At 43.3% G+C, this 27,995-nt stretch overlaps 2 protein-coding genes across 3 annotated transcripts in view; one reads left to right on the forward strand and one right to left on the reverse strand.

Annotated features, from left to right (window-relative positions):
• Positions 1–160: 160 nt before the first annotated feature.
• Positions 161–7,047, forward strand: MRPL33 (mitochondrial ribosomal protein L33). Its single transcript, XM_075496231.1, has 4 exons — positions 161–288; positions 1,666–1,684; positions 4,458–4,564; positions 6,775–7,047. Exons 1-4 carry the CDS (start codon positions 267–269, stop codon positions 6,822–6,824), a joined length of 198 nt encoding a protein of 65 aa, XP_075352346.1. The 5' UTR covers positions 161–266; the 3' UTR covers positions 6,825–7,047.
• The window catches only part of RBKS (ribokinase), a 70,601-nt gene continuing 49,617 nt past the window's right edge, over positions 7,012–27,995 (reverse strand). For both annotated transcript variants that reach the window (XM_075496228.1, XM_075496230.1), the window contains exons 7-8: positions 27,805–27,993; positions 7,012–8,293 (exon numbers count right to left, since the gene is read on the reverse strand). In XM_075496228.1, the coding sequence (XP_075352343.1) occupies positions 8,120–8,293; positions 27,805–27,993 (363 nt within the window). In that variant the 3' untranslated portion in view covers positions 7,012–8,119. The remainder of the gene's footprint in view (positions 8,294–27,804; positions 27,994–27,995) is intronic.

The following is a 27,995-nucleotide window of genomic DNA, read 5'->3' on the forward strand; positions in this document are numbered from 1 at the left end:
GCCCAGCACCCGCCGCCGCCACCCGCCAACGGTCACCGCGCCCCGCCCACACACTGACCCCGCCCCGCGCCGCACGCGCCACGCCCCGCGCGCGCAGGGGGCGGGGCAGGAGCCGGAGCGCGCCCCGCTAGGCGGGAAAGCAACGGCCGCGCCCCCGCCTCCAACCCCTCCCCCGCGCCCCGGAAGCGCTTCTGCCGGGCGGCCCGGAAGTGGCGGCGGCGGCGGGGGAGGGGGCTGGCTGGGGCGGCTGTGCGGAGAGCGGCGTTATGTTTCTCACGGTGGCGGCTCGTGAGTGGCGCAGGGAGGAGCGGGGCTGGGCGGGGGGCGGCGGCAGCTGGCGCGGGGGTGGCCTTGGAGGCGGGCGGGGGCCCAGGCGGCAGCGGCGGCGGCGCGACCTGCCCTTCACCTCCTTTCGCCGCGGGCCTGCGCCTCCCAGCAGGCAGCGCGCCGCGACCGCACCTCCCGGCGTGCCCCGCGCCGCCTCGTGCCCGGGTGGGGCGGGACAGCCGTTGGAGGGCGCGAGGCCGGGGCAGGAGGCGGCCGGTGCCCTGCCCTTGGGTCAGCCCTCTCCCTCTTTCCCCTGAGGAGATGGGGCCTGCTGCTGCCAGCCGGCTGGGTCTCCTTATCCCCCGGGGAGGGACGGGGCTGTCACCCAGGGAAGGCGGCTTCTGCCGGCGTCGAGAAGATCGGGGCCGGTGGGAGAGGCCGACGGGGTGTTTGTGAGCGGTGCCGTTGGCAGAGTGCTAGGCCCTGTGGTGGGGGGTGAGGTGGGGAACTCGAGGGAAGCGGAGCTTGCGAGCCCTCAGAAGCAAGGCTCAGAAGCTTCAGCTCTTGAGTGGAGAAACAGGAAGTCGCTGGAGGGAGTCAAGGAAGAGTATGGGGTGAGAAACGTGCCCTTTGCAGTATCCAGATAAGCTTGGGGTGTGGTGAAGGAACAGGGCAAGAGGAGGTTGACCAGAAGCTCATGATGGCCTAAGCGAGACTTGCATGGACAGAATATAGATGAGCAATTTTTTAAACTTTGGTGGGGGTTTTTTTTGTGTTTATGCTGTAGGTTCATGAGTACTTTAAATTCACTGAGGTGACAGAAGAAAATAATTCTGTCTGTTTCATGTGGTGTGGTGGGTTAGATCAAGGGACCTAAAACCAGCCTTGTGCGAAGGTTAGTCTCGTCTGAGAACAGCTCCCAGCTCTGGTTCACTGTATGGCCACGCAAACCTTTGTGTTGGCACTGCGGCAGCAACTGGAGCAGGAGTGGGTGTAAGCGAGTAGGGGAGAGTGGGACTGCTGTTTTCACCAGCAGTGTTAGTTCATACCTGCCTTAATTGTGTATTCATCTCATGAATTCATATTCAGCATCGAAGCTTTATATTGAAAACATCTGGAGGCTGCAGCAAGTGCAGTCTGTTGTGCTAGGCGCTGCGTTAGCACAGATGCTTATAAAGGCGGTATGATGGAAGAAAGAGCAGGCAACTGGGAGCATGTAGATGGAAGGATGAGTGGCATTTTTTGTGACGGTAAATCTCTTTGCACGATCTATCTGGGGCTATTGCAAAGGCAGGCAGTGGAAAACTCTTAATCTTTATATGTTGCATATAAAGGAAACAAGATAAAACGATAACTGTTTCTTCTTTTTTTCTCTTCTTCATGCTGCAAAAATAACAGTGGCCAAGAGCAAATCTAAGTAAGTGACGTTTTTCTCGCCAGTTTTTGATTTCTGCTGCCACCATGTATCTTCAAATGACTTTACAAAATATTAGGCTTCTCTAGAATTTTTTAATATATCTGAGAGAATTGCATCCTTGAGTCTAGCTGCATCCTCTCTGTCCTTCTGCATGTGTGTCTTTTTCACAGGTAAGTACAGAATGGTGTGAAAAAACCCTCTAGGTTCTAAAAATGCAGCAAAAGCAGGTTTTGTCCTATGGGCTGTCGCGTTGAGCCAAGCTGTAATATCCAAAGCGCCTCATGCAGGGGAAGCACGCCTCTGTGCTTTATGATTAAAGAGAGGCTACAAATTACCCGTATAATCTTCCTCGTTTACCTTTCATATGTTTTAGCTGAGGAGGGCAAGCTGAGGTACAGCATGGGTCTTTGTGTGGTTTGTGGGCTGGGCTTTGGGCAGGTGCTGTGAACCTTTCTCATAGGCAGGGTGCAGAACGCTTCCCGGTTTTAGCACGTTTGTATGTTTATACGTGAGGAGTGGATGGGGCGCGGTCAGTGCTCTGGGCATCTTGATTTGCTCTGCAGTCCAGCTCAGGAGAGATGTTAGTGGGCTCTGGAAGAAAATTAATCACAGTCCTTTGACCTGCAAAGAAAGCTGATGTGTTTTAAGGGTTGGAAAGGAAGGAATATATACTTCCAGCATACCAGTAGTCTTGCAGTGTGGATGCAAGGAGACAAGATCACATGGAGAGAATGACTTGCATCCAAAATGCTATTTATAAGAAAATTAGCTAGACAAATCCAAGGGGCTAAACTGATAGATTTATGTGAATACATTCCTGTCTTCTGATTCTCAGAAGTTGTGTTCTGTGCAAATGTATTACATCTGGTACCGCACAACCTCGGGAACTATGGCCTTTGGTACATTTTCTGATTTTCTAAGAAGCAGGCCCCAACAGAGCCAGTACCAACCACTTGCTGGGTTTGAAGAGATTCTTCTGTTACAGGATTTCTGCACAATTGTCAGGGTTTGAAATAAAGAAAGCACTTCCCAAGTGTGTGTCTGACAGGGAAGGGAACAGTTTGACATATCAGCATTCTGCTGATAACAGTATTATCTGTTTGCAGAAACACAGCAAAGCAGGATGTTTCTGCGAGGTGAATAAGTAGCTTTTAAAAATGGTGTTACTAATGTTAATGTAGTGTTCCCTCCCCCCCTTTCCTTTTTTTTCCTGACGTTCCTTTCTCTGTTCTTTGTATAGTCCCATATATACTTCAGGAATATGTTATTGCCTTATGATATTTATCCTTCTGTGCTACCCTTGGGTTTTCTCCCCATGTCCTGATAGCTTTCCACTGGTCTTTTCTGCCTCTGCTCCTAGTTACATTTCTTCATTGGGCAACAAGTTTTCTGAACAAGGTGTGTTGTTCAGAAAGGGCTTGGCCTCAGATATGTGGTGCACAAGAACGTCAAGGCCTGGTCATACTGATACCACCGATTCCCCCAGAAAGCAGAAACTGCACAGAGGCTTTGAGGAAGTGGGTGAGGTATAGAGGAAGGAGTCTGTGTGGTTACTGGTGCTACACATCACACCTGCAGTAGTGTACAGGAGAGGACAGTAATTGGGGATAATCCCTAGACTGTGCTTGGTCAGTTGGTCTGCAGGAATCCAGTGCTTTTCTGTTTATTTTGAACTTAGCAGTAAATTAGATTGCAAAGCAGAAAAGGGAGAGCTTAAGGAAGTACACTGGTCAGAGCTGCACAAGTGAGGAAGAATGGATGTCTCTTCACGGTTAATTTTGACAGACCACTTTGTATTAGAAGCAGGAGAATCCAGGAAAATGAATTGAATGCCCATGTGCAGAGATGTATCCATCTCTCTATTGCAATGGAAGAAAGACCTAATTTATGGCCTGGTTAAAGGGTTTGACCTTTCTTTTGAAACTTCGGAAGATACTCTGTGTCTGGGAAGTTGCGCAGATCTTGGCAGGCTTCCGGGGTGGGAGGTGTGGTGGTGGCTTTCTCATTCTCCTGGTTTTCCCTGTTCCCAGGGACACCGCAGCTGCTGCCAGTCCACCCCACAAACTGAGAAGGGGGGAAAGGGTTCCCGTGGGGAAGGGGTTCCTGTGGCTGGGTTAATGTCAAGCCCTGCATCTCTAGTGGGATGGATGGTGCCAAGGGGCCCTGCTTCTCCTTTTGCATGGTGCTTGTTCTAGCCTATCTGCTCGGGTTCCTCTCTGCATGTGGAAGTGATAGTCTGCAATACAGTGTTATCTACAGCCCGAACATCTTTAACTACCATCATTCTTCCTCTCTTGCCATTATCTTTTAAGCCATAGTGACTCAATTGTATGCTGATTTTTTCCCTCTGTCTCTCTCTCTCTCTGTCTCTCTCTCTCTCTGTCTCTCTCTCTCTCTGTCTCTCTCTCTCTCTGTCTCTCTCTCTCTCTCTGTCTCTCTCTCTCTCTGTCTCTCTCTCTCTCCTGCTTTTTCTTCCTCCCCCCTCACTGTTTTGTGGAGAAGCTATTCTCTCTGGGCTTGTATTCTGTTCAGGAGTTATTTACTTAAACTTTATGCTGGAGCTTAGGTTTATAGTGGTCTGTGTTATAAGTTTAGCATATAGTATTGATGCTCCCATCCAGAACATCCATGAAGTTGAAATGAAGTATCTTACGTGATTGTGCCAAATTGTTTATGCTAAAAGCTTGTCCATTTGACCATGCCCTGGCAGACATGTGGTGGGCCGTTGCTGTGTGCCTGTGCACTGACACAGAGACCTTCCTTGTGACTTCAGATACATTCTGGTGAGGATGAAAAGCGCGGCTGAGACGGGCTACTGTTTCAATATCAGGAGACTCCGACTGCAGGAAAAACTGGTCCTGCTGAGATACGATCCCATTGGTAAGAGCTTGGGGAAGAAGTCAGCCTGCTTTGTATAAGCTTCTCTGACTGTGTGGGGCAAAAGATTTGAATATAACAGGATTTTTCCCATCTAAGCAGAGTACGTCATAACATGTTTCATGCTCAGATGACTGTACAGTTGCTGTTCTTCATGACATTCCAGTGGGAAGTAAACGTTACCCTCATTTTACAGATTGTGGCAGTGAAACAAAGTAATGACTTGCCGGACACATCAGGGTCTTTGATGACAGCCATGCCACATGTCAGTGGCAAAGCAAAGTGACACAGGAGTTCTTTCATTCTGTTTCTTTGTGTGGTTTGCTAGACTGTGCTACCTCCAACAAGCAGCCATGAAGTATGCATCAACAGAAATGTTCTGTTAAGCTGCCATGGGTGCTCTAGACAATAAATTTTAACCATCACTTACAAAATGGACTTTTTTTTTTAAAGAAATAAGCACAAGTTCTTTCTCCTCCACAAATGATACCACTCCAGATGACAGTTTGTGGGTTCTTTTATGTTCCTCTGGTCCTTGCAAATTTTCTCAGTTTAAGAATCTGATTTGTTGGGGGGTTATAGCACTTGCCAAGCTGCCTTTTGCTCACCAACCTTTTTTGAAAGGTAACTAAGAGGTCAAGTTTCTGGGGGAGGAACCAGTCTGCAGTTAACATTAAAAAGCTTAATTTAACATTAAAAAGCATAATTTGGGGAAACTTAGAATTTAAACCAGACCATGCTAGAAATAGCATGGGGGAGTTAATGCAAAAAAGGCTTATTTAAATCTATAGAATAAAGAAATGTATTAAGCAGCTCTAAGTAGATAACATAATGCATGGTCAGTAGTTACGTGGCTCAAACTTACTTTTTCTTATGATTTTATGTTCTTGTTAGATGACTAACCTTTTCATACTCAGATCTAACAGTACAGGAGCTTTATGGCAGGTGAGAGAAACCACCAGAGAAGCGGTATGCTCTCATCAAAGCACTCATGCTGACAGAGGTAGTGGTTCTCCTGCTGATTTCCATACAGAAAGGGAATTGGAGATCATTGGGATTATTTTCTTGAATAAGAAAAGTTTAAATTACTGCATCGAAACATTGTGCAAAGTGATCCTCCAGAAGCTTCCCAACTTGTAGGAAATGTGACAAGAGTGGGGAGCTCAGACTAAGTAGCGCTTCTGTTGCAGAACATGTAGTAGGTTGTTGAAGTATGAAATTGGAAGTAATTAAGAAAAAAAAGCTCTGATCTTTGTAGCCTGTAGTAGAACACAAGTGAGAAATTGATGTGAGAAAGTGCTGGATGTGTGAAGGGAAGTAAATTTGAGTCTAGATACCAGCTCACATCAGGAATATGTTAGGAAGCATTTTCACTTGGCATGCATTTTCACCTTATGTTTTGTACTTCTCAAAAACCTGGGACCTCCGCAGAACGAAGCTTTTTAGTGAAGTAGTGGCAGTAGTGCCCAAGTTTCACTACCTCCTAACTGCAGCAGCAGAATGTGTTACTAAGTTGCAGTATTTCTTAAAGCGAAACTTTTATGTGGAAGAAGAGATTTTGTTATTGTGTGGATTGCTCTTGCGTAGCTTTCAAAGGAATTCATATAATGAAGTTCAGTCGGAACAGCGGTGCTTTTCAAATGGCATTGTAAAGCTTTGCTTTGATTTATTTTTTAATTTTTTTTTTAGTAGTGCATTGACTATGCTTAACCTGTAGCTGAACTCACTTTGCTAACATCTGCGTCAGGCATTGGAGGCAGGGTCAGTTTGTGCCTCATTGAGAGATCCACAGGACACTTAGTTAACTTTTCAGTCAGCCTGTGAGACCGACGAGATCCAGCTCATCATCTGTAGTTGTTTGGGCTCTGAAGTTGAAGAGTAGCAGAAAGCAGTAAGAACCTATTTTTGTCCCTACATCGAGCAGCTGTGACTCAGAATAGTCACACAGAGCAGCTGTTGAATGTTTTCAGCCACTCAAATCCTGATACTTATTTTCACAGAGGTAAAATGGACCTCTTAGGAACTAAAAATTACATGTGGTAAAGTGAAAGCACTACTAAACTCCTTCAAGAGTTGGTTAACAGCAGCGCTGTGCCAGTCAGTTGCTCCACACTCATTTAAGCAGCGAAGGCAGCCAGGAGAAAGGGATGTAGGCTCGTTGAATTGAATTTTAACACTTCAGGCTTCTTAACAGATTCTTTTTTTCCCTATAGCAAAAAAACGTGTCCTCTTCACAGAGAAGAGAAAAATCCGCTCTATCTGAACAATGACTGGACTTGATTTATGCATGAGGAGAGGATAGTCTGGGGGGAGGACAGGGTGAACGCTGATTCAGAAATCCAGCAACATGGGCTGAAAAGAGAGGAAATGAACTGGGATCACCGTCTCCTGTGATTTGAAGGCCATTGTGAATAAAACAATGTAGAGAGAGAAAATTCTTAATGTCTGGACATAGATCATCACAGTAACATTTATTTATCTTTCGAGTTATTTTTACAGTACTCAATTAAAAAAAAATTAAATAGCAAATCCCATTGTCTGTGTTTTCCATTGTGAAAGAGGCTGTAATCTTCAAAGGAACTATTGTTTTATATGGCAATTAAAATTAACATTTTCCACAGCAGGAATTCAATGGCAGGATTGCAAGTTTTTCTAACCTACCAGCCACAGATTCAACAGTAGTTGACACGAATTGGTGTCATTCCTTGGAGGGGTAGTGTTGCACCAGCTCCCTCCTAGGAAAGGAAGAAGCAATGGGAACCTGGTGAAATAAGATGAGCTTTTGGAGAAGCTATGACCACGGCTAAAAGGGCTATGTTATTTTCAGTCAGGTAAGTAGGACGGATTTTCCACTCCTGGATTTTTGTCAAGCATGAAGGAAGCAGATAGCCAAAGTAGTTATCTGATGTTTTTGGAAGTTTTTCTTCTTTAAGTAGCTCACCTACGTTTAGAGTAATATGGCTAGAAACATTTTTCAAAGTCTACCTCAGTAGCACTCTTGTCCTCTTTCCAGTTCGAGGGACCTTCCACAGCCTGGCAGAACTGCAGAGCACAGTGCCACAGCCCGCAGCTGAGGCAGGCGGGAATAGACGGGGGCCAGGGCTGGATGTACGGTGCTTTGTTACGAGCCAAACGCTGGCCTCGGTGTCTGCAGCTGAGGACTGAAGTTGCAGTCTCAAAGCTAATGCTCTGCTTCACGTGCTGGCATTGCACATCAGAAGTTCTGATAAAATCAAGTAAAAATACTACCAGGAGCCCAATGCCCTCCAGACATTTTGCTGTAAACTGTGTGTAGTTCAGTATAGCGCATTGTGTGAGATGGCCACGAGCCCAGTGGTTATGTTAGGGGCCAGAGAGACCTGCTGTGCTGTGTTTGAAAGACCCACCACCCCCACCCCGTCTTACTGTTGTAGAACAGGAACTAACAGGATTCCTCAAATAAGAAGCAAAGAGACTTTCCTGGTCTTTCCAGTCAGCAGAGGAGAACCTCGGTGCAGTCAGAAGAATAATGTTGTCTGGGGTAAGATAAAATCAGTACATTGAGCTAGACAATGTCAATTAGAAAAGGTCCCGAGGCAAGTCCTTCCTGTAAGGATATGAAGATTGTGTCCCCGATGCCTGGACGCTCACTGATGCGACGCAGTTAGACTTCCTGATCATTTCCTCCATGGGTAACTTGGGATAGTAAGCCAGGTAGAAGGCCAGTGCTCCCACAAAACTGTCTCCAGCTCCCTAGAATAAAATAACAAACAAATTTAAGCATACTCGCACAGGGAAACAATTCAGATGTGTTTACTGGAAAGACAAAAGTTGCAGCGCTGATTGCAGGAGTCAGGAAACTGTTCAAGGGTTGAGTTCAATTCACTTTTCTATGCCTAGGAAATTCTGCCATGTTAAACTAATGCCGTGATACTATCTTTGTGCCCTGCTCTTGAATCAAGGTACACACTCTAATATGGTTTAAACTTAAAGAAAAAGAAAAACAAGTGTGCTACAGTTCAGCAACATGCTGTTATAAACACTGCTTTTGAAACTTCCTGTTGTTGGAGTGTCTGATTTTGATTTCTCAACCTGAATGTTTCATTAAAGCTATTTTTCTCTCATTTAACTTCTGTTTTTCATAAAAGGCAGTGGTAGAAGGGACAGAGAAAAGGGGAAAAAAAATAAGCCATGTGGCTTGTGGTGGCTGTAAATTCCTAGTTGCAGAATGATACATTTTGATGCCTCCAGAACTTAGCTGTTGTTCATTAAAAAGGTCCCACTAACAAAGGTCTATGCTGTGTCTATCACATAAACCACTCTTATTCCTGGGGCAAGCTTTCCCACCTGTGCAGAGTTTGACCATGGAGGTGGAGGACAGTGACATTCACCTGAGCTCTGGCAGCCGTGGTCCTCTGGAGCTACCCGTCCCCAGGCTGTGTCTCCCCCGAGAGCTGCCTGGTGCTCTGCCCGCCCCGCGCAAACCCTCGGCAAGCAGGGAGTACGCCTTCCCTGCACGGGCGCTGGCCGTGCCCCAGCCTGCTCTGACTCTCTAGCCCAGATATCACTAGTTCTGCTCTGGTCAGCAAGGAATGACAACTGTTTGCCTCCTGAGTGCTTTTTAATAATAACTGTTGTTTTGTGATGTTCAGTGCTCCGTAGCGTTCCCCAACAACTGGCAAAATGAATCATTTTTAACTTGATTTGCTCATTTCATTCCACAGTGTCCCTTCCCCCTCCTCCCCTAAAACTGGCTTGATTTCTAAGGCCGGACTGATAACAATTCTTGTTGGTACCATAAAACTGGTTCTAAGGTCCCCTTTTTTTAATCATACTTTTATACCAGTAAAAGCATTACACTGGACACACTGGTAACATCTTATTTCATTCGAGAACCAGCATAGGGACTATCTCCCCTGAGGGGTTTTGCCTCTGTAGTTGTAATAAATAGGCCCCAAGAGTCAGGGGACAAGAGCAAAGGGCCTGGAAAAAGTTAGTTAAGACAGCTGAGCAAAATTTCTAACTGGAAGTTAAGGGTAGGAAGTAATTTTCCAATTTTGAGTTCTAGTGGTTCTCAGTGTTAAACTCCTACTTACCCTAAAATCAGCTGCATATAATATCATTCCGCCTCAAAAAAACAATTTCCATAGAAATCTTTTCCTAAGGTTACAAGCAGCTGACAGGGCAGAGCAGGGTGGCAACTGCAAGGGAACCCTAAAGGGGGTGAGTGCCTGATAGGGGTGCCCACTCCATGCCCTGTCTCTCCTTGCCCAGCCCTTCCACAGCAGCTGTTTGCATTGGTGTTCCCAGGCAGGAAACTCCCTGCTTAACTCTCGCTTAGCCTGAAGGCTGGATGCTGTCTTCCATCACCTTCACAGCGGGGTACAATGTGGAGTGTCGCCTGGCAAATTACAAGTTAATAAGCGAAGCTGTACCCCAGCATGCAGCTGTAGCAGCACCTGTTTCAATAGTTCTGTATTCCTGAACACACCAGGGGCAGGTGAAGGCTTTTATCAATTTCTGCTGGTCCTTTGTCTCCCTTCTGGTTTCCAGAGTGCTCCCACAATGGCAGGTGGAGCAGGAGCAGGTGACTGCTAGTTAAGCATTGCCAGTGTCTTTTGTCTGATGCATAATACAAAAATCTCTGGCCTGTCTCAGAGTTTATAATCTAATCAGTGCATGATTAATTATTAAAGCTATTTTGGCGCTGCTGTTACAGACAGAAGTAGAATTTCAGCAAGTATATCTGTTACGCTGTAGCTCTAGCAGGAAGAGCTCGTCATTTTTACATCAAATATTTCTCGTACAGTGATCACTGGGTAATGGAAGTGGCCAAATATTATTTTAATGAGGAATACTCAGAATATCTGGTGTCAAATAGCATAAACTATTACCCAGCAGCAGCAGGGAGCAGAATACTGTATTTTGGATCGTTTTCTTTTATGGAGGTAACTAAATACTGCCCCAAATAATTGCTGTACTGTTTGCTATTGGAGCAAAAAAAGACTAAGCGCACATCACCCAGGTCTTAGTTTGGATGATGGCGAGATGGAACATAAGTGCTCCCTGCAGCGTTACTGTGCCTCTCCACTTGTGGGTGATGCTCTGAGGCTGTGAGATGGCTGTAGATCTCCCTTTTGGCGAGGCTGAACAATGTTAAATGACTACAAAGATGGAGAAGGGGATGAACAGCAGACTTCCATGCAGGATGGAAAAAGGCCCCCTAGTATCTTTTTTGCAACAGAAAAGATTATGGGATGATTGGAGAATATACAGAAGGATTTGATGCTGGTAAACTTGCTGAAATCCTTACTTCCCATACATAGACTGAAGCAGTCAGTATCTCTAAGGCTCAGCTACTACAGACCCCAAGGGTATCATAAATTTAGTTGTTGGTAAGTAAACATTTGGGGGGGGGTTCAATATAGGAGCTACTCACTGAAAACAGCAGCATGCATCAGACTGATTATGTAGATATCCTGTTCAGCCTTGCTTCTGGTCTGTGCAGACATGACTGGTCAAACATGACTTAAAGAGCAATAGCAGAACTGATTCAGCTGCAAGGTTAACTGCAATAAGAACTATTTTCGGATTACAGAAACAGACGTTCCCTCTTTGGTATTGTGGATTAAACTATATTGGGTTTGGTAGATTCAGAAAAGGTCAGCCCAGAGCAGAAGAAGGAGCAGTCTCAGAGTAAAATCCAGATTATCCAACTCTGGATTAGCAAATATTAGCTTTACATTTAGCTGTTTCAAAACCTCCTATAAGAAAAAAAAAACAAACCTACTTTGCAAAAATAATGAATTTTGAAAATGACCAGTAAGGGGCATTTATTCTGCCCACTGACAAAATATAAACACAGAATATGTAATATTTTACATTCTTCAGCATTTGTCTTCCAGGAATCCTAGTACATTACAGACTCATATCCTTGAGTGCCTGGAGACACTCATTCCATAATTATAAAAATATAACTTGTTTAACCTTTCTCTAAAGCAGGAGATGCTAGTTTGTATGAAATAAAATAAAGAATTGGATCAAAAAATTTGATATGGCATGGCTAGTTCTAAAATGCAAATGTTACGGTTTTGACTAAGTTTTATGGTTTTGAAGCACTTTTGAAAACCTATTTATATTCTGTGCCACTAGTCTGGAAGGTCCTTGTTTTCCTGTGTGTCTGGAAAAGGGCATTTTTGTTTGTTACAATCCAGCACTGATTGAGATTCTGTGCCTCTAGAGAAGAGAAAACCCACGAAAACACTTCTATTTATACCTTAGCTTTTGTTAGTCCTGATTTGTCAGAAGCTGGTTCACAACTTTAGTATAACTATTTTTATACGATGCTGCCCTGAGAAGCTTTTTAAGGAAAGTGCTTTGTAAGTGGAAACTATATTGTTCAACAGTCTTTCCAGCAAGTAAAGCATTTTTCAATCAGTCATGCATAGAATAATAGGATGCATTTCACTTATACAATAAGATGACTTGTTCACCAAAAAAATTTGGAGGCCAAGAGGGCAAAAGCTACAGTTCACAGTGTCACAGCAGTTGCACTGCCTTGTTCTAGGGCAACCTCTTGCTCAGCCTTTGCCCTCCCAGCCTGTCCTCTTGGGCAACAGTAATGGCAGCCAGGTAAGAACAGGAGGGGGCTCTGGCTCCTGAAGCCCGACGTTGTTACTGAACCTCAGGAAACCTTCCTTGGGTGATTTTTCAAGAAGTCACAGTCCAGGTGCACTCTGTGTATTACATGCATTCACTCCATTTAATGCATTGTAAGAGCGCGTTACCAAGTCCTAAAAGGAATGATGTGTTTTATAGCAGTACAAGAGAAACATTAGGCATGCCTGCAATGATAAATTCTTCGTTTAGTGAATAAATCAAAACATGAATCCAAAAGCTGTCAAAAATTGCATTATAATGTAGAGTCAACGATATTGCTTGCAATGATGCTTATAGTCTCCTAGGAGCATTCACAGCAGTGCACAAATGAACGAAGCCTGAGGATTACACTGATTTAGTGCAGGCTAAATGCATGGCAATGCAGAGATGCCCAACTCTGTGGAAGGAACTGGGCCTTGGAGAATTCCTGTTGTATTTATAGCACTCCATAACTGTGTGATACTGAATTATGCTAAGGACGTTACCGCTCTGTGTCACATCTGCTCAACATTCCTTGCTGTACCCCTGCCTACTCTGTACCCGAACTACAAATTAGCCCTACGTAACACAAAAATATCTGTCAGCGAAGACGCTCACTATCCATTCCTCATAAGTGGGGAAAGCCTGTCTCCCTACAAGAATCCCTGGGCTGTGCTTTGATGAAAGGTTACTAGTGGAACTGGAGAAACATTTCCAGCCTTCAGGATATATTCAGACACTCTTGTGCCAAGAGGGTCTATGTCTCAGCTAAGAGATAATTTCAGCTGAAATGCTCAGGGAGTAAAATATCCCTTGGTAACAGTGGTTGAATCGGTTATACAGGGGTTTTTTTTTGGTCTTTATTTTTATGATTTCCTTCTCCCTGAAAGAGCCCATGTTTATCCTCTATGTGATGGAGAATGGTTTATTTCTGGAAATGTTACTGGCTGGTTTTTTGACTTTTGCATTTATTTGCCTGGTCAATTTTTTCTTTTTTTTTATTTTGGGGGTTTACTCCCCCCCCCAATTTTTCCTTATGTTTCACTGGGGGGGTATTTTGGCAGTCTGAATTAAGACAGTCTTTAAATTAAACTAAATCCACTATCTTGCAACTCTCCTGAAATTAAACTAATTTGACTATCTTCAAACTGTTTCCTAAGCTCACAGCCTAACAAGGGTGACTACTCCCATGGTGTCTGGGGTTGCTGATCCTGTGTGGAAGGATTGCTGTCTCTGTAGGGCACCCTATAGATACTGGTGGGGCTCTGCACGGCTGTGCTTACAGGAGCAGACCTTTGGTCACAGACCTCTAAAACCTGAAATATTTGAAAATTACAAAGAGATTTTCCACTAGCACAGTTATTCCTATATCTATGCCTGGAGTTTTGAGCCAGAATAAAATGATAAAAAAGTCCTTAACATGGAACTACCAAATTTTGCAATAAAAACCAAATGAACTTGAAACAAATAGCAGGGCTTGCCTTTTTAGATCTAAGTTAGGCTTTTGGTGCAGACTAGAGAGCACTGCAAAGCTGCTTGGGTTGAAGATAAAGGAGAAGTACTAAGAGAGCACACCGTGCCCCAGACTTTTAGGGTCTGGATCCACAACTGCATTACTGTGCTTAATCTGTGCTCTGGTAGTTGAGTGTTTCTGCAGTCTTGTCATGAAGACAAGCTAGAACATATTACTCTAAGCCAAAGGAAAATATATAGAGAAAACCCATGGTAGCAGTGCTCGTCTGTTCCTTTCTTCTTCCCCTCTGCCTCCCCCAAACACACACTGACGCTGTCTGATGTGGTCTGCAGGCTCCAGACCAAGTCATGGGGAACTGTTACGCTGCTGCCCCACCATACGCTCCTTCCTCCCGGCCACGTGCAGAATGGCTGTATTCAGCTGCTGTTTAAGAATGGCGGGAGGTGTAAGCTAACACATTTTAATTTACATTCCCTGTAGGTTGACAGTGCACTCTTAATTCCAGTGATTCAGACTGCAGTTTCATAATAGGCTTAAACTAATCCATGGTTATGTTATTGCTGAAAGGCTCAGTCCCCACTCATGTTTTTATCCTTGTCTCATGTTCCCACGCCCTCTCCTACATCAGATCTAGCACTCGTGCAGCCAAGCAGTGAGGCAGATCAGTTCTCTGGTCCGTCTGAAGACTAAGCCAGCCACCACTGACCAAGAAACATTACTTTCCACCCAGATCAGCAAGCTGCTGTGTTACCACATGATAGCTAGTCCAATGCAAAGGAGAAGGAGGTTAGAAGCACTCCTTTCAGCAGCAGCGTGATCTTGGATCAGCTTAAGCCAACTGTGAAACCTCACCCTCGGTCAACACCAGGCAATTCATTAACTCAGTTGGGTATGCAAGTCCTAATACTCTGGCTCCGCATTCACACAGGGAAAGCCGCCTGTTCCACTCTTCCCCCTGTACCCTGTGGGCTCGGACCAGAGGAATGAGGGAACGATCATGCTTCCTTTCTGTATCTTTTCCAGACTCTGTTCTGGGAAGCCGTGGGAAGGAGCAACCCCTGACTTCCTTGCCTTTATGTTGCATCGTACTTGCATAGCCATGCATGGGGAAAATTTCTTGCTCACTTACTCAAGCTGAACACAGGCAGCATGTCATCTGGTCCTTCACATGTCTTGAGAACTTAGAGGTAACTAAACTACACCCACTGTAGACTATCAGTTGGGAAACATCAAAACCAAAGCACACCACACAGTGCTTCACATCAGCTGTCAGGAATTTTTACCCACTTCCTGACAGATTTCCTGATGGTTCATTAACAGTGATTAATCAGCCTGACCGTTAACCCCCTGCATTCCTGAGAGATTAATCTCGATGCAAGGCCTCCTGCATGCATTTTCTTTCCTCTCTGAAACATCCTACTACATTAAGTTATTCACTGCTTCTAAAAAGACCAGTGACAAGCATTATAGATGTGTGAATTCCCCTGAAAAGTTATCTGGTTTGTGGTGAATGTGGGAGATAAAACATACAACATTCACAACTCTGCAATTTTTAATTTGTATGTCATCTAAAAAGCACAGCTGAAAGTATCTAGAGATCTCGCAGTATCACACAGTCCTGCTTTACATTTCAAAGCCCCTATACAGCATCTGTTTTGAAGGCAGGTAATAGTGCTCTCATTTCACATGACAGGAAATGAACCCAACTTAAGATCAAGGATGTTAAGAACACCCACTTTGAGACATCTGTGGGCTGAATCCAGAGGTCCTGATCTTGCATGGACTCTAACGGGAGTCACGTGAGCTACCCATCTTTCGAAAATGAGGCACAGCTTGGGAACCTGAAAACTGAGGTATCCAAAACTAGTAAGTGGACCTTCACGAGTTGCCCACAGCTCTGCTAGACTCTCAGTCAGGATCAGAACAGAGGAGCTCCCGCCTCGCTGTTTACAAGAAAAATACTGCAGGGTGTCTGCGAGGTGACGGCCTTCTCTTAGCACACACAGACGAAATCTGGGAGGGAGCATGGGAGAGCTTCGTTCTGCCAGATACTAATATTCCAGTATGCCACTCAGCACCGGGGAAGAAAGTTATTCTGTGTTACAGACTAACCCCAGAAAGCCAACAAAGTATTCACCCACAGGGAGCACTCTGTTTTCTGAATCATCGAAACAATTCAGTGTGATGATGCTCATATAAACTCCTTTCAACTCCAGATAGCATTAATGAGAGGTGACGAATTTATTTCTTTCTTACACAATGGAGTAAGAGCACTGAACCAGGAACTCCACACGCTGTTCTGAAAACAACAGATCCATGTTGCTGAACCTGTGAGGTTCCTGTCAACCAAACAATTCACCACTACTCTGATTCCTGTGCTACCAGAGTGATTGATAGATATTTTGGCAAGGAATATTTCAATTTAGGATACACTTCTGTGCAAATTTCCAGTTTAAGCTTCAGTTAGTTTTTGCCTTGGTACCTGCTTCTGCCCCGGTTTCACACTTCAGCTGTGATCTGTGACCTCCTTTCATTTGATCTGAAAGTTCATACCTCACAGAGAAACTCAAAACCAGCAGAGGAAACCCTCCACACTTGTTTTTTTGCCGGAGTGCATATAGAAAACTTATGACATATGAAACACAGCATTGGAAAACTCTCATTACGCTTCAGCTCAATACAAAACTTTCCAGTGGCACTCTTGCAAAGAACAGCATATATACCGAGATGTGTCAATAACGCAGGGAAGCATGCAGACACCACTGCTAACAGAAATAAGACGGACTTTCAGTTGAACATGCTACAGGAGCTGTATCTACCTTTCCCAAAGTTTGAATTTGCATGGAATCAGTCGTGGTTGAAGCTCGGCCCTAAACATAGCAGCTCCTCAGAAGGTTGATTTGTCCTTCTCAAGCTGGTTTATCAATCCTCAACAACACGCAGCTACTCTCCTACTCTAATCAAAAGCTTCACTTATCTCACTTCCTTGAGAAGTACTTCACTCCCTTCATTATTCATGTCACACTCGTGCCAACTTGTAATTTCTTCCTAACAAAGCTCACGCTTAGGTGTTAATTCACAAATTTCATTTAATGAACAAATGAAACTAGAGCCGAAGCCCTGCCAGAATACATCACGTTATTCTGATAGTACCCTGCAAATACTGGCAGTGGGTTTCCCTTCCAAACAATGAGCTCCCCAACCAGGAGAGAACTGGCCAAATTGTCACCAACTGTGTCACCCAGTATCACATCAGGGCTGACGTGGCTTCAGGACCCCATAATCCCACAGCCAAGTCAGAAGGGGGAAATCTCATTGCTGGGCAATTTCACTAGCCACGTGTGGTTTTTTTCTCTCAGATTGAAAATGCCAAAAGACTCTTAGTGATCCCATCTAATCTGACGAGATGCACTCAGAATGACACAGCTGCCATCTCGCCTGGAATTGATCAAAAAAACATTCTTTTTTTGCACGAAAGCTCCATATGCTCGAGTGCCTCTTTCAAAACCACAGTATCTAGCCTTTGTTGGCTGGCCACTGCTCCCGCCTACCTCTGAACTACACATCCTGGAGGGAAAAAAAAACCACCAAACTTCAGGAGGTTTTTTTTTGTCTGAGCTCACTCTAGCATTGTCCTCTTGCCAGCTCCCTACATTCTTTTTCCTACTGAGTTTGTTTAATCTTTTCGATGAGTACTCGAGTTGTAGCTCCTCTCTCTAAGTTCAGCAAGATGTGACCTACAAGCCAGAACTGCTGCTCTGCTCTGGAGTATTGTTCTCTGCTACCCACCCATTCTGTTGTCCTTAACCCGTGGGGCAGGCGTGCAGAAAACAGGGCTCCCGCACCTCACTCACGGTCTTCAGCGGCAGGTGAGCACCAAGGCACTGCTTCTGACAGAAAGGCATTCTCTGCGGGATTCCCTGTAAAAGGGATCTTTCCAACAAACATACACATACTGCCTGCTTAATGATTTCAGTAACAAAGCCACAGACACCAGTAAGGAGGCACAAGCTTCCAGAGACTTTCCTTACCTTTTCCCTGTATTTCTGTGTCTGTTTGTGCTTTGAAATGAATAAAAACAATACTCCTTAGCCATTTGGGCAGTTCACAAACATTGCTGCCAGAATTTGGGAGCTTTTCTACAGCTTTTTTGCTGTAGAACAGCAATTTTGCTTTTCTGCAGCTGAGTTGTGCTAGAATAGCTGGTTTTATATCTGTATGTCTATCTCTATACACCCAGACACAACACAAAACCCTGAGAAAAGTGACAAAATCATTATGCTCAACTGCAAACTGGCCATTAAAGGCATTCCTATAGGTTACTGCCATCAATCACCAAAACTTATGGTTTTAGCTTCCTTCCATTTGTCTAGTTGAAGCTGTAAAATATATCCTGTCCGTGGGACAGGCTACGAAAGATTAACTCCTTTATTCTTGATAAGAAATAAAACTTCTGGCATTTTCTGTGGTTAGAATTTGCAAAAGCAAGAAGCCCGATTTCCCCACTATTCTCATTTCTCTGTTCTTGTTCTTTTGAAAACCTAATTATGCAATATCACCGATCCAACACAAACCTTTCTTGTTTCTGTAGTGACCAAAATTACTTGGCAATGAAAACTCTTTTGGGGAAACCAGGTCTTAGTTCAATATCAACATTACTGCAATCGGCATTTCTGGGTAACTAAGTAGGCAAGGGGCTCAGGAGCCAGGTTTGCCTTCTCTCTCACCATAGCCAGAACTGCTGTGAACAAACTGAGAAGAACAGGTTACATTCCACAATAGTCAGGATGATACCTGGTTCTGCAGAGACTAGCTTTAAAGAAGAAAAGGAGGCATATGACATTTGTAAGCTAACCATAAATGCAAGAGGTAAAAAATGATGAGGAGTTTGGCCAAGAATATGCTGCACTATTACACATCGGATCACATTTTCAACTTCCTACGGCTCAGGCCAGAAAAAGATACTTGGGAAGGTGATGCTCTGGATGTGCCAGAAGTGCCGGCTTCCAGTAGCTATTTTTAACTGCAGGAATTTAATTAGAAAGGATGGCTGCACACAGTTGGTCTTCCTTCCTCTCCATCCTTTGTGCAACTCAGATATCCCAGGGTGCCATGCACCACTAAACTGACACTGCCTTGTGTGCATGCATTGGTGGCCCCATATCTGCTCTGAACACAGGGTGAGCTACATACCAGGACTGAACGTTCTCTTGGAGGAGACCCTGTGCTGGCTTCATCATAAAGACAAGGGGAGGAGAGCAAATAAAGAAAAGGGATGGGGCACATTCTGCTGCAATGATTTTGACTTCTGTTGCAAGCCATAGTTAGCCCAAGAGAAGCAATAAAAGGGTCATTTCCTACTCTGCTCTCAACCTGTATAAATTATACCATTGTTTCATTTACTAACGCATCCCAGAAGTGAGATGGCACAAAGATAGCTTCAAGATATTTCTGAACTCAGCTTCCCTAGACCTCATCAGAACGTTATCTCAGGCCCAGATTTTGGATGCTGTATCTTTCATGTGTTCTGGCCCCCAAACTAAACATTTGAATTGGTGCATAAATGCTGCCAGCATCCCTACTTTTTTCTGTCCAGAACAATCAAGTGGGTTAACTTCCAAACTGCAATACTCCTCAGTATGACAGTAGTGGAGCTAAAGCACCTGTCCTCCTAGAACATTTCCACAAACCCCTTACAGCCTCTTCAAGAAGCATCCAATGCAAAGCAACTCTGCACTGCTATGTACTTTCTCATTTACGTGGACATCTACAATGATGTCCAGTTCTAAAAATGAGACAGCTGGTATCTTGAAAAAATTTTTCCTCCGGTGCTAATTCTCTTTGAAGAGAAGCATAGAGAAGAAGTTATGGGTTTACCACGGGAAGCAGGTTCACTTGCCACTGACAAGCCAGTCCCTATGTGCTTTTGTTCCCCGTCTACAAAACAGCAGTAAGAATAGTACTTTACCTTGTGTTGTGAGTACAGAAGTAGCAAATAATGTCAGGTGCTTAGCAACTTTATGTAGATGTACACACGTATATGGAACAAAGCTGCAGGATAAAATGGGACAAAATGTCACGACCTGATACTGATGGTGTGTAGCAAAACCAAACAATTCTTGGTATCACTAAAGTAACTGAGACAGAAATTCAGTTTTACTATGAGGTTTTCGTTGCCTGGCACTCTGCAATCTTAGAAGGGGCTTAGAAAACTAAATATTGGGTTTAATCTTCTTTTTATTCTACATCCTCATTAAGTACCCCCTTGTAATTTAATGCAATTTGTGGCAAATGCTAATACTGCTTTGGGCCCACTTCTCCCTGTCAGCTGTATCTCTGTTAAATTATGCATTTCCATCTGGAAAGAAACTGTACAGGACTGTAGGCTCTCTTCCACTTAAGAGTCAGGAATGGAGAGGGATTTAATTAGATGCTCCGTGGTTGAGAAAAGGACTAGAGCAAAGCCTGGGTGGTCTGTGGAATCTTCCACTGGAAAACAAGGCTGCAAATTGTTCTGTACAAGCCTGCTTCTGTTTGCTCATTTTGTTTACATTGTTTGTTCTTACAGATTAAAATAGACAGTTACTAGGCAGATAAACAGTGTTTCCTTCCATGACAATGTTGTCTAGAAGTTAAGAGAGTAGCATGGGACAGTATATGCCTGTGCTTCATTTTTGGCTACATCACCCCAACTCCCTGTGTAACTTGGAGCCGGACATTTTTAGCTAGTGCTTCAGAGCACCTAATCACTAACATTTTTGTTCCATTGTTCCTATCTGTATAATGGGGATAATATAGCTTTCTGCTCTCAAAGGGGAAAGAGGGTGCATACAGCTTGCTCCACCTTTTCTCAGTTGACTGCCAATGCAGAGGGACGCGACTCTTGCAATTCCTCTCGTCACTGGATACCTGTACACCCTTAGGCCACTGACCAAGCCTTCAAAAACTGAAGTGTCTTTAGAAGGCCTGAATCAGAAGCAGAAACTTGTGATGAGCCAAGCAATTCCTATCTACACTTAACTGTGAGTCAACTCAAATGCAGTGATTTCAGTCATGTGCCCTTTCACTGTTCAGCTGAACTTCAGAACATAATAGATGCAGCTTTAAATAGATTTACAGTGCAGATTGCTGATCGGAGTGTCTGGCAGATTAACTTATTCCTCATGGTTTTTCTGTTCCAAAATTCAATGGATTCCATATTTGTAAAAGGGAGAATGCAGAAGGCTAAGTCAGAAAGTGGGCTATGACTGGAACTAAACTTATTTATTAACCTATTTTGGTTGCATGTTAGAGAAAGGAAGCTATTATGCTGTCGGTTTGCGGGATGTTAATGGGAGCTCTGGGCATAATTACTCTGTGTTGGTGTGTGAATAAACCCCACTGATAGATAAGCTGTTTGCCCGATAGTAACTTTTTCTCTTTCCTTGAAAAAGAAAGGGAAGATGAGAAAAAGAAAAAAAAAGAAGAAAAAGAAAAAGGGAAAAGAAAAGGAGAAAAAGAAAAGGAGAAAAAGGAAAAGAAAAAGAAAAAGGAAAAGAAAAAGAAAAAGGAAAAGAAAAAGGAGAAGAAAAAGAAAAAGAAGACCTTGCCCTTTGTGGTCACTTTATCCTTCTTGCTACATCCTTGGGTAGGAAAAGGTTAAACACTCAACAACATTTTTCTCTTCTTAGCAAGTTAGAGAACTGTACATCAGACACATTGTCTGCCAAATGCTTCATTTACTACCAGCTGCATTTTTACTTTGTTGAGAGATAGCTGAAATAAAATCACTGTTCTTTGTGCAAACAGCATGCTAAATAATGTACGGCTACAAGATTATTAAATAGCAAAGGCATTTGATAATATTAGAGTCAACCACAAGTCCCACTTCTGCTGATGCACAGAATTTTGAGTAATTAGTCATTGCACAGAGTGTTGTATTTATATCCCCTTGAGCCTCAGACGTTAGGCCACAAAGTCAGGAGACAAAGAATTGCTGTTATTAGGAGGACTGTTTTGGATTTATTTATATTCTAAGGCTTTATTTCAGTGTCCACTTCACTCCTCTGGCTCAGGCTTCCTCCAAACCAGAAGATACAGCTAAGTCAGAGAATTTTAGTGTAAACCATATTTTTACAGACAAGACCTCTCAACTTCAAGCAGAAGAACTTCAATGAGTTTGCAAAGCCCCCAAAGAAGCACAACTGGCCTGAGGTTATATGACAAGCCTGGGAAAAAGGCCTCCCAGGTTCTGTTCTGATCTCTAACAGACTTCTCATGGTTTATACGCAATACATTAATAGCAGCTCCAATTTATGGACAGATAAATTGGGATACAAAGAAGACAAGTAACTCTCCCAAGGATTTACAGCAAGTCTTTTGCAGAGCCCTGGAACTCTTACTCAGTCCTTTGTTCAAATTGCTAAACCACCCTGCCTTCCTTAGACCACAATTACTGCACAGGCCTGAATACTGTGACATATCTAAAATTATATACCTATACACTTATATGAGACTTTATTAAAATAGAGATTGTGTAACATCTTCAGAGTTCAATACAACGCTACTCAGTGCTCTGCCTTTAAAGACAGCCTTTTTAATTCTCTCCCATAGTAAAAGAGCCAGATCTAATATATTGCAATAAGAAATCAGAGGGAAACTTAATAGGATTTGAACACAAAACATCTGATGACAAATTCATATTGTAGCAATGAGCCTTCATTTTGCAGAACTGACATGAAAAAATAATGGTAACATTTATGATTATGACAAATAGTATGTATCATCCATCTCTGAGAATGTCGTACAGAGAAGGACTATATAGAATAAATCATACACTCGTGTCAAATTTCAGGCATAACTGAGTAGATTAAATTTTGAATTTTATCATGTCTCATAAATGAGTTTCCTGTTTATAAGCATGGCACCTCAACCTGTGATCTCCTTAGCTTTCCTCAGCAGGTTGTGCCCTCTGTATCCAAAAAGCACAGCCAGACAGAGAAAATGCTGGTAATGTAAGAAATTATATGGGAAATTTAATGGTCGTGCTTAGAAATACTGCGAAGTGAAACATTCTAGGTTCTCTATGAGATTTCAAAGGGGGACCATGGACTTGCTGTGATTACTAGGGGCTCCACTGTGAAAACTGATTCCAAATTTTCATCTAAATATTGTGTGCCCAAGTGTCTCCATTTGCCTTTACAGCAAATACATCCGTGCCTAAGCCAGATACGCAGATGCTTGATCTCCTGATTGTGAGTGTGCTAATGCAGGACTTCTGTGCACACATTGGCATGTGTAAAGCTAGAGGTCAAGTAGAAGCTGATGAAGAGATCTTAAGCAGAGCAACTGTACTATGTATTTAAAAGTCCAGATGGGATGGAAATTAGAAAGTCATCCTAACTGATGCAAGCATGCATGGATGCTATTCAGCATCTTGATCCAAACTGGGCTCTGGAGCAAACTAGAGGTTACGAAAACTAACTCTACGTACTTCCCCCCATAAAAGTGACCTCCATGCTACAACTTGGAAATGGGGGAGTGGCAGTGGGGCAGCTCCCATTTTCCACGAATGCCCCCGCACAGGAGCGATTCTGCCTGTGCCAACGCTCCGATTCAAAGCATGGATCCTAGACAGGACATCCCACCTTCAACTGCAAGGAGCAACCACAGCAAAAGGCAAAGCCCCAAGCCCTGGGGTGCAGCCCCAGAGCCAGCAGACATGTTCCAGCCTGCTGTAGCCACCGACCACCAGACTGCCTCCACCTCCAGAGGAGGCCTGACACGGACAACCCTCTAAAGCCCAGACCCTGAGTAACCTGGAGCTCCAGCCTGTCCGATTGCCTCCGCAAAGCCCACCTGCACATACCAAGCCCTAGGCAGGCCTCCGGCGGTACCTCAGGGGCTCGACTTCGTCCCCAGCTGCCACTTGAAGCGCTCGGCTCTGTAAGATCCCATAGTGCTTTTTTGCAAAATGGAAGGGAACTAATCTTACTGCTGGCCAAATTCCAGCTTTGAGTAATTACATTCTTCTGACAAATTTTCCTTGGCAGTTTCAATGGAATATAATTAGTAAATGTAAATAGATGTAAATAGTGCTGTAAATTACACTTTGCGTGCTTGTCAGAAGCAGAGGGGGAGAGCGAGGGTGAAGGGGCAAAAAGAGCAGAGCTTCGTTCTCCAATATGGATGATGTCGTGGCCTTCTGTGTCATCAGACTGCGCATGTCTCTGCCAGGACGGCATGTTCAGGGCTACTGCAGCAGCAGATGCCACGACCCAGGATCATCGTGTGGTTCATCACACAGATCATCCACTTCACCTCAAGTACAATTTTGACCTGATGGTGTTTGGTCATGTCCCGCAGCTGTGTTCGCAAGCAGCTGCTGTGTTCCACCTCAGCTGTGCTTCTGCTTCAGCAGCCGGCAAACTGCTTCACACACACACACACACACACGCAACTGCAAAATGTGTGTATACGATATTATTGTTTTCTATGAAGTGCTTATCAAATTTGTGAATGGTTTGTGAAACCTTCTGCTACCAACTCAAGAAGTGTCATATAAATGGAATTATATAATTATCCTTCACAGCTATTTTAATGCAGCTTCATGTACTAGTGTCACCTAAAGTGGAAATAGCCTCTTCCAAAAATAAAGTAAATGCATATATTTAACTTCATGTAGTCAAGTAGATTCAAAAGCAACTATTTAAAGTAAAGAAAATAGATTATACCTTTCTTATATTATCTATATATTAGTACTTTTTAATGTGTCAAATGTCTCTTATGCACATCATCTGCTTCAAATACAAATTGATATGACTAGTGGGCTTAATCAGATATGTCTTTCATACAGAAAATTTGAGGATGATTTTTCAATAATTCACTTATTTTTATTTTTATTTGTAATTTGCATATAGAAAATAGCTAGCAGAAACTAGTAAAATGAAGGGAAAGTTTATTTTCTTAACAAAAGCTTGTTGCACTATTTAGCTATAACAGGAGAAACAGATGTTTCAGCTTTACAATACCATGTCTTGCAAAACTTCCTTCTAAACGACTATTCGTGCTCTACATGTTTTGGACTGTGTATGGAGAGCTCTGCTAACAGTCATGGGAAGCATTGCATACATTAGTAAAGCCCACATTAAGATAATTAGCACTAAAAAAAAAAATCAACAAGCCTTTTTTTCCCCTTTATAGTATTGATTTAGTGTGGGTGAAAAATGCCAGATTTTCAATCTTGAAGATTCATGTTCCACCACAGAGCGGGAGATGGAGCCAGCTTTTCCCGGTGTTCTGCCAATAAACTCTTACATTAACCATCTCAAGGGCTAGGAGGAAGAGCCAGGCTCTCCGGTCTCTCAACCCCTTAGTCTCTCCGATGAACCCATGAACATGGAGAACGGGGAGCACGCTACCTGGGACAGAGAACTCAAATTCTTAATCCTTGTGGCTGTACCTACCCAAGTATTTTCTCGTCAAAAATTTTCAAAATTGCTGCGGACAACAGAAATGACCAAGAGGCAGTATTGAAGTTGCACTGCTGCAGAGAGGACTCTGGGCAGTGGTAGCAGCTATGGGAAAATTTCTACAGTGAAAGAGGCGTTAAAAGCTCATTTTGTATCTTAGATGTATACCTTCTAAATGGCAAACTCTCTTTTAATACAGACTGTTTTCATAAGGGCTCTGTAACCTTTTGCAAATCCTATGATGGGTTATACACATCATTTAACTTTTTGTCTGGCAGTAACTGTACCTTCTGCAAATCCAAAAAATGTCAATATGGATACAGGCACATAACCAGATGTGATTGGATTATGGCAGCTTAAAAAATTACTGCCTGGTCCCTCAAGATGCTGAAGTCAGGGCAGTTTAAGGTAGCAACTTTTGTTTAGTAGTAAATGGCATGCTAAGAGCATGCACATGAACAGCTCTGAATACTCTGTGGATAGGTGGCTACTTGCTAAGCCACCTTACAGCTTGAGCTTATTCCCCTGGGGAAGGATCCACTGCAGACATGCATCTGAAGGGAATAACATGTGCTACTAGAACGTTTAGGATTTATTTTAGTAGAGCTATCCAGGTTAGCTGGGGATGACATTATTTTGCTTAGTGTTTGGAAGGGTTTGCTTTAAAACCACTTGCTTTCAGGCAAAGTGATAATCAGTCTAAGCACTGTAAGACTTTTATAATGGAAGGCCAACACATCTTTTTTCATTCAGTCTGCAAGAGCAAACCGAGCACAGCTGTTTTACTGAAAACAACCCACTGGTATTTAGGCAGATTAACAAAATTAACTGTGAAAATCCTCCACTATGTGAAAGCCAGTAACCTGTTGGCCACAAGGAGGCAGGGCAAGGATTGAGTAAACTCAAAGAAATTGCTTTTATTTAAAAAAAAAAAAAAAGAGGAGCGTTAAATTAGTTCAGTCATGAAACTCTGAACTGCTAGGCAAGATAAAAAGCACTTTTCAGCCACAGTGTGTGGTTTCAGTATTGCTGTTTTATTCCAAGACAGCAAATATCTTAAGATATCAAACAATAGCTGATCTGGCAGCAATTTTCTACTTCTTTTGAAGAAGCAGATCACACATGTTTCTTCTTCATCACTTCTGTGTGATGTAGAGAAAAACTCTAGCAATAAGCTTTGATAGCAATAGTGGATTTACCAACCCAGAGCAAGAAGCTGTACCACCAGGTTCACAAGGTGTTGCTCCCAAGCTAATAAATCCTGCTTCTGAGCAGATTTGGGAGCTCTGCCTTTCACTCCCTTGGCACTTCTAATTCTGGGCTAAAAGCAGGCAGAGGCAGTTAGGTGTCTGTAGTCCCCTACCAAGTACCTTATATGCAGTACAGTACAGTGATACCTCCCTTAACCAGAACTTTAGGACATTCCAAAATCAGCATTAACTCGAAGTCAAACTTCTAAATGACAAAGGGATAAAAGAGGAAAACAAAGCCAAAGTATCCCTGTTTCAGAGTTAAGTTAAAAAGGATTAAATTTAACAGTGAAACAAAGCCTTCCACAGTATCAACACACCACAGTCCAAAGCTATGAGTGATCTTCTGCTTTAGAAGTGACTTTATTCCTAGCTCTGCCACTGCATGCTACTGAGCTCGATAATTTCAGTCCCCTATCCCTCTGTTTCCTCATCTTTTAAGCAGTTGCTTTCCTTCTTTGTGAAGCAGTATGAGGTCCATGGATAAAAAACATGCTACAAGAACTACTTATTATTAATGCAATTCAGATATGGAATGCACCAGATGGTAAAATCTCCAGGATTTTAATGAACTATTGTAACAGAACATATGTAATATGACGTTATTATAACAGACATTTAAATGTATAGTTAGTACATACAACGTGACCTGCTCTGCTCTCAGTAACTCCACTGGAATTATTTTGGATTTATGTCAGATATACTAGGAACACAAAATAGCCCCATATGTGCAATGTGGTAAGGTTTTCATAGCAATGCTGTCTTAACTATTGCCTGTCCTGTTTTTATTTTTTGCTGGGGGTATTGTATTCAGTGGTCTGTTAGAGTATGCTTTCTGCATTTAATTCTGAGCAGAAGGAAAAAAATACCCTCATGTCAAAGACTAAAATGCCTTTGACCAAGCATCCCTTACCTATCATCATAAAATAGTCATCATGAAGCAGCAAGAACTTTTGGGGTTTTTTCCACTATATTCTGTAAAAATTATGTCTTTGATGCACCTTATGCTACACTTGGTAAGCAACTCAGGCTTCTGTCAGAAGAGCCAAACATTCAGTTTCAGACCGTGAGGGCAATAGTATCTCCTTCCTCCCACAGCATTTGAGTTCTGGACAAGATGAATTATATGACTGGGCAAAGGTGAAAAAACAGGACTGCAGCTCAAGCCACTGGCATCACACATTACAGTCAGAGACAGGTACTGACTTCAGTAAAGGAGGAACATGAAGATACTATCAGTATGTATAATAATTCTAGCACATCTACAATACAGACTATAAAACTCAAGTGAACCGACATTTAATATATGAGAGGCTGGAAGCAAGATATCAATTTCACATCATAAATTAGCCTTTGTGCTAGTGCCCAAAGATTTGGCTGATTACTCATTGCTTTCCCTTAGTGCTTAAGCAGTCTTTTCCAAAGCAAGACAGTTAAACCACAAAAACGTACCGTAGTGTCCACAGCCCTGACCTTCCCAGCAGGAACGTGCTTTGGAATGGGTTCTTCTCCTGATATCATCATGCAGCCTTCTGCTCCAAGAGTAACAATTACGAGCTTACACCCTCTTTCTAACAGCATGCGTCCCACCTTTTCAGCATCTTCAAGGTTGCCAACTGGGATGCCCGTTAAAATTTCTGCCT

The sequence above is a fragment of the Mycteria americana genome, chromosome 3 (assembly GCF_035582795.1).
Source record: "Mycteria americana isolate JAX WOST 10 ecotype Jacksonville Zoo and Gardens chromosome 3, USCA_MyAme_1.0, whole genome shotgun sequence".
NCBI lineage: Eukaryota > Metazoa > Chordata > Aves > Ciconiiformes > Ciconiidae > Mycteria > Mycteria americana.